General features: G+C 41.8%; 1 protein-coding gene across 1 annotated transcript in view; it reads left to right on the forward strand.

Annotated features, from left to right (window-relative positions):
- NFXL1 (nuclear transcription factor, X-box binding like 1) overlaps nt 1–2781 on the forward strand; it is a 70829-nt gene extending 68048 nt beyond the window's left edge. Inside the window, exon 23 of the mRNA XM_008062552.2 lies at nt 1685–2781. Coding sequence (XP_008060743.2) covers nt 1685–1858 — 174 coding nt within the window. The 3' untranslated portion in view covers nt 1859–2781. The remainder of the gene's footprint in view (nt 1–1684) is intronic.
- The last annotated feature ends 4055 nt before the right edge of the window (nt 2782–6836 follow it).

Raw genomic sequence — 6836 nt, forward strand, 5'->3', positions numbered from 1 at the left:
TGGGAGATCCTGGAATCAATTTTCCACAGGTACCAAGGGACAACTGTATATGGAATATCTATCTGTATAGTTAATATTAATATATATTTAATATAATAATATTAAATGATGACTAGGAGTCATTGTTTAATCATGGCTATTTTTTTTTGTCTGTGGTCCTCAAGTTTGACTGTTTCTTAAGATATTTTTACTTTTTTCTACATGTCAACAACCAACCGTTTGGGTCTATTCTGACATTTTGGCTCATTGAAGAATCGCACTTTGTGTTAAAATGAGCATATTTTTAGGTCTTTTCTAACTGTGATTTATGACCAAAGTAATGAATATGTTAACCGAAGTTTACATTTATTTCTATTAAGTAAACATTTAAAGAGTTTTGCATGAATTTTACAGGGGGAACCCCCCCCCATAATGGAATTATCTTTTGGAGGGCAGGTCTCTTGAGGTATGCTCGGAATTTGTTCCTCCAGATCAAATTGTCAACCAAAGTTTTTATCTGGAAGGTTTGAGAAGGTTGCTTCATGATTTGCAGAAGAAACATCCCAAGTTGTAGCAAACAACTGCATGACAGCGCACCTGCCCACACTGCTCTGAGCGTTCAGCAGTTTTTGACCAAAAACGGCATGACCCCTGTGCCCCACCTTCCCTATTCACCCCATCTTGCCATGAGCAACTTTTTTTGGTTTCCCTGGATGAAAAAAGTCCTTGAAGGGAAATGTTTTGTCAATGTGGAAGATGTGAAACAAAAAACGGCAGACGCTCTAAGAGGCATCAAAATTGATGAACTCAAAAACTGTTTTGAGCAGTGGAAAAAGCATCTCAGTAGGTGCGTTACATCAAATGGAGAGTATTTTGAAGGTGACTGAAGTTTAAACATGTAAGAATAAATACAGTTTTTTATAAATTCTGTTTTTTGGAGGAGTTTCCCTCATATGTACTTTAGTTAATAACTGTCATGTTTTAGTTAACTATGCACTGTAGGGTATCATATCACATTGTCATGTGTAAAAGTTTAAAAGTAAGTTTTTAGCAGTAGATTAAAAATCTACAGTTGATAATGGATGTAATTCAGTAACCATTTTTTAGAACCAGTTTTTAGTTTTTCTTTATAAAATAGTCATTCTGACCTAAAGCATGAAGCATTTTTTCCTTGAAGAATTTTTAGTGTGTTTTTAAATGAATCTGACAAAGGAGAATCAAGTTCTTGTCGTTTTTTTTCTCTTTACTTACTTGAATTTCTTCCTTACAAGCCACAGATGTTTATTACTGCATTGTGAAAAGCTCGAATTATAGGCATCTTTATTTCACCAGGCATCTCAGCACTTGCTAGAAGGATGTAGAGAATGTCAGTTCTATAATGTGTTGAAGCATGATGGTGCTGAAATATAAGACTAGTGTCTGTATTTTAGGGCACCCTGATCTCATCAGACATTAATGCTTAGTATCCATAGTCAGACCTACAGCTTGGCAATTTCTGACATTATGGCCCAGTTTCCTTTATGTTTACCTAAACAGTGAATTTATTGAATACAAATAATGTAATGGAGAGAGATTTTTAAAAAATTAATATATTTGTTATATGCAGTTACTATTAAGACATTTCCAAATTGATTTTTATTCAAGTGGAAAGCTTCAAATCAATGTATGCATTGAATTTAATAAAAATGATTCTGTTTTGATTTAGGCTGAACTAGAGGCTTTTGAAAACAGACTGAGGGGTCGTCGGAAGAAGAACAGGAAGAGAGATGAAGTGACTGTTGAGCTGTCGCTGTGGCAGAAATACAAATACTACCTCCTTGCAACGTGCGGGGCTGCAGTCATGGTGTTGGCGTGGTACGTTGCCCGTGACATGGAATAAAGAGCCTCGATCTTTTCGTATACCTCAGACTGGACTTAGACAAGTTGTTAAATTTGGAATGCTAGAAAATGTATCTTGTAGAACATGGACTATAGTCACATTCATCTCTGTGTTCTCTTCTAGAAGGACAGAATGTTGAGCCTATCTCAACTCGTAGACTAAAAAGGGCCGTATGACACTGCTTAAGTAAAAGCATAACTGAAATGGTGAGGTGTTTCACAACGCTTTGCTAGTGGCAGAGTAATATGCTTGTTCATTGGGCTTCCTTGTATTAGCTTCGTTTTTTAATTTGATATTTCAAGCCAACACACTCTTTATAATAATTCGGACGAAACTGAGCCATCCGTGCAGTTGAGGAACATTTCTCTGTGTGTTGATTCCTTATTGAGGGGTTCTTTTCTTGATCATGGAACTTTGTACTTTTTTAAAAAAAGTGATCCTCTAGAAGACTTCTTAAATTATAACAAGAAGCTGTATACTTAGATTTCAGAAGCTGGCTTATTGGTGAGGAATTTTGATCAGTCGTTGAAATAAATTTCATGTGGTGTGTTCCTTAGAAAAGATGGTTGTTTTCCACAAAGGCCAGACCAGAGTCCTCACCTGTTGCCGTTTCTTATGTAATAAGCTTTTCCCTGAAGTTGGCATGTTTTATAAACCTTGTATGTGTCTTTTAAAAATAATAATAAAAAGAAAATTAATATTTATGAACTCTATGTGCTGAGCACTGCGCTCATGGGCTTTATGTACTTTATTCTCACTGTTCCACAATCCTAAATAGATTGCAGCTGAAAATAATCAGTTCTTATGAAAATAACCCGATAGAGAAAGAAGTCAAATATGTTTGAATTGTAATTCATTTTATAAATAGTTTTGCCATTTAATTTTTATATGATTAATGTTTTCATTAAAATTTTTATACCAAATTTGTAATCTAGAATATTTATTATTATCTGAAATATGCAGGAGCCTGTAATTATAGGTTTGGCGTTAGTATTCATGTACACAGTTCTAATACTTGACCTTGGAGCACAGTCACTGATGGATATTAAACAGTCTAAAAAGTAGATGTGTGTTTTAAACAGAAATACAACAGAGGATCTTAAAATGTTGCTGAATTTAACTCACAATTTTTTAGTGTCATAGTCTTTAATCAGGTATTAGCTGCTGTGTAGCATTGAAGGGCAAGTCATGGGCTTTACATTGAGACTTCAGATTTGTTCTCTTTCCTGACAGTGGAACAACTGTTTGGTGCTCAGAAGCTCTGCCCTGACAGGCTGGATGCTGGTTAAGACCTGCTCTGACTGGAGTTGAGTCTCAAGGAGTTGGGATGGCCAGAGGTCAGGTGGGAAGGCATCATCTAGTAGATAAGAACTGTGGCCTAGGCAGGCCTGAGGCCTTGTTCGCTTCTGTCATCTGTTGGGTTCTGTAGCAGGCAAGGCAGAAGACTGCAGCGTGATGAAGTGAACCACTGTTGTATCTATCTTGTCATGCAGCCATTCCTTCATTTGTGCAGTCAGCAGATGTGCTTCCAGTGGCAGGGCTCTCCAGGGGCTGGAGGCAGGTGCTTCCTCCTCTCAGGTTGCTGCTGAGGGAGCCAGGAGGACAGGCAGGGCCCACAAAACCAAAGGTGGTTCTGCGTGTGGTACGTGGTGAAAGGGATTGGCAGTAGTGGGAAACTGTCAGGAGAGGGGGGGTGGGATTGGCAGTTGAGGGAAACTGCTAGGGGAGAGAGGGGCATACCTCATCAGTAAGGGTACCTGCATAATCAACGTTTGTATACCTAACCCTGAATTGTACCTCCCACATCTTTATAATAAGAATAAAAAAAAGAATGGAGGAAATGACCCAGAAGGTGGCACAAGTGGAGTGAGAGCCCTGGCTAGTGTAGGGTGGAAAGGTCCTGAGTGGAACACTGGGCTGTGACCTGCGTGACCTCTGAGGGAAGTTCTGGGAGACATCCATGAGAGAGGAGACAACTACAGGCCCTGAGTCTGGGATGTAGTTGAAGCACTCCAGGGTGTGGCAGGAGCAGAAGGAAGGCTGGGCCGGTTTGGCTGGGCCTGGGGATACAGCTAGGGGAGTGTATCCAGGCCAACTCACATGGTGCGTGATAGACCACAGCCACAGATCTGAGTTCTATTCTAGTTGCTCTGGACAGCACTGGGAAGTTTCTTTTTGGATTTATTTTGTTTGGTTGGTTTTTTGGAGTCAGGGTCTCACTGTATTGCCCAGGTTGGTGTGCAGTGTTATGACCATGGCTCACTGCAGCCTCACCATCCTGGGCTCAGGTGATCCTCCTGCCTCAGCCTCCTGAGTAGCTGGGACTACAGATACACGCCACCATGCCCAGCCAGTTTTTTGACTTTGTAGAGATGAAGTCTCGCTATGTTGCCCAGGCTAGTCTTGAACTCCTGGGCTCAAGCATTCCTCTTGCTTTGTCCTCCTAAAGTGCAAGGATCACAACATGAGCCACTGTGCCAGGCCTAGCACTGGATCGTTTTCAGCAGGGAAGAGACTTTTTAAAGATTACTGTGAGAAGAGACAGGGGAGAGGGATGGGGGCTGGGCATGGGGGAGGGGAGGTGGGAGGCAGTCAGGCTAGAGCAATGCATGCTTGGGTTCACACAGTGCTGGTGTGGTTCCCAGGGCTCCCCAGTGCCCCGATGAGGGTCCAGGAAGATGCTGGGGAGCTACCCAAGATGAGGGGTAAAATAGGACCAAGGCAACAAATAAGGTCCAAGCAAAGTGACGTCTAAATACACTGGTTTGTTCTGAGGGAAATGAAGTAGTGCACATTGTCCCTTTTGCTTCAGTCTGAGCCAATTAGAGAAGAAATGGAAAAAGTATCCAAGTAGCCATAGATTAAGATGGTGTAGATAAAACCATGAGTGTGGTGGCACTACTTTCCTACTTTATGACATTAAAAGGTTGATTAGCTCACTGTTTGAAATTTGTAGACTATGGACATTGAAGTCTTTAAGGTTTTTCAGCGTAAACACTTGCAGGGATTGATCAACACCTAGTATATTTCAATTAATCTCCCTAGTGACATATAAAATAAACCATCTCAAATCAGTATAATTGTTACTGAAATTACCAAAGCAACTTTTGAAGCAAACCATTGGCTTTCTGTAAAGAAGTCTACGGTGCTTGAACTTCATGGCTGTCAAGGTTAAACATTTTTAACACAGCTAAATCTCTGTGGTAGTGTTTAGAGAGAAATGACCTGTGAGAATGTGTCAGCTCTTTATGTTACTTTAAATACCCCATGAGTAATACCAGAAACAAACTTTATTTGGAAATAGATGTAACATTAAAGTCAAACTCCAGCTACTCTGGAGGCTGAGGCAGAAGGATTGCCTGAGCCCAAGAAATGTATTTCCAAGTGTTTTGTTTCCCTTCAAGAAATGTGTTTCCTTTACCTGGATGCCCGGCACAGGGATGCATCAGAAGACTCTGCCTTCACCATGTGCATACTCTGTCTCCGCCTACGAAAACAACTAGAGATTAAGCCAGGTTGAGGCAATTGGAAAGAAGGGTCACCTGCATGGGCATCGCTCATTGCCAAGGGTGACTACGTTTTGGGACCTCAGGCTTTGGGGTGCTTGGGCCTCATCCAGCCTTTTATAATCATGATTATTAAAACAAAGAACTAAGGATTAGTTGGTGTCGAACCAAGAGCACTAGCAATGTGGCAGGAACCACCATTTCTGAGACCTGGTGATGTCAGGTGCCACAGGGTGTAGTTGCTCGGTGGGTTCTTGACTTCACCACAGAAAAGAATTTGAGAACGAGTCCAAAATAAAGTTTTAAAGTTGATGAGAGAAGAAGACCCAATCAAGAGAGTACATGAATACCTTAAGCGAAAGGACACAAGTTTGCTGTCAGCAGAAAAGCTTTATGTAGTATCCAAAATGATGATTAAGTGACCTGTTTCCTAGTTAGGATTTGTGGGTTACATGGGTTATGAGCTATTGATCATGTTTCAGTTCTTACCGTTTAACTCCTAAGCTTACTTGCATCACAAGGAGTTCTTGAGATAATGGGAAATGTTACCATTTTAAGTTTTCTCTTAGCATGCTGTGCCTCGGTGTCTCCAGTAACTCCCTATGGCCTTTATGATTCCAAGGTCGGGTCTGATGTGCCTAGTCCATGGGTGATGTTCAGGAGAGTTATATCCCAATGAGACATTGCCTGTATGCTGACCAGCCTGTTCCTCATTTATTTAACTTGCACCTGTCTGCAGAAGCTTGCCTGTCTATATCTGAGCTATGCTAGCTGTACCTGCCTTGCAAGTATAGGGAAGTAAAGGGAACCTCAAAGGGGACAACTGCAGAAAGAACCTCTGAGGACCCAGGTGACCCAGCTGTCACATCTGCCCATCCTTGGTATTGGGAAGTGAGACTGATGCCTAAGCTCTGAGCGCGAGTTGGCACAGGTGGCTTTGTCTTCTGGGCTCTGGAAATTGCCCCCCTTACTGAGTGACAGTTACTAAACCTTGAGCCTTGGGTCTTAGGGTCTGCCAAGGAGGTCAGGGAGCTTCAGGGTGAGGAAGAGGCAGATTACCAGCTACTACCTCCTAGCAGAGATGTGAATTTGGGAGTGGTGGGAGGACCTGGGGGACCCCCCTGCTCTCTGGAGTCTTGTGAGAGATGAGACTAGGTATCCACTTGGGAAGCCATTTTCATGTTTTTTAGAATCTTGGTATACTGAGTAAGTACAGGGCTATTGCTGAGCTTCTGTTCTTGCTAAGGTGTGTGTGTTTGAGTCGAGGTCTCACTCTGTCACCCAGGCTGGAGTTCAGTGGCACTCTCATGGCTCACTCCGCCTGCAACTTCCTGGGCTTAGGCAATCCTGCCTCAGCCTCCCGAGTAGCTGACTACAGGTGCATGCCACCATGCCCAGCTAATTTTTTTTTTTTTTTTTTTTACTTGGTACTATGAGGAAAAAGTATTCTAAGGAGATAGAGGATGACCAGA

Source organism: Carlito syrichta, unplaced genomic scaffold (assembly GCF_000164805.1).
Source record: "Carlito syrichta isolate Samal-C Ts95f unplaced genomic scaffold, Tarsius_syrichta-2.0.1 Scaffold305745, whole genome shotgun sequence".
Taxonomy (NCBI): domain Eukaryota; kingdom Metazoa; phylum Chordata; class Mammalia; order Primates; family Tarsiidae; genus Carlito; species Carlito syrichta.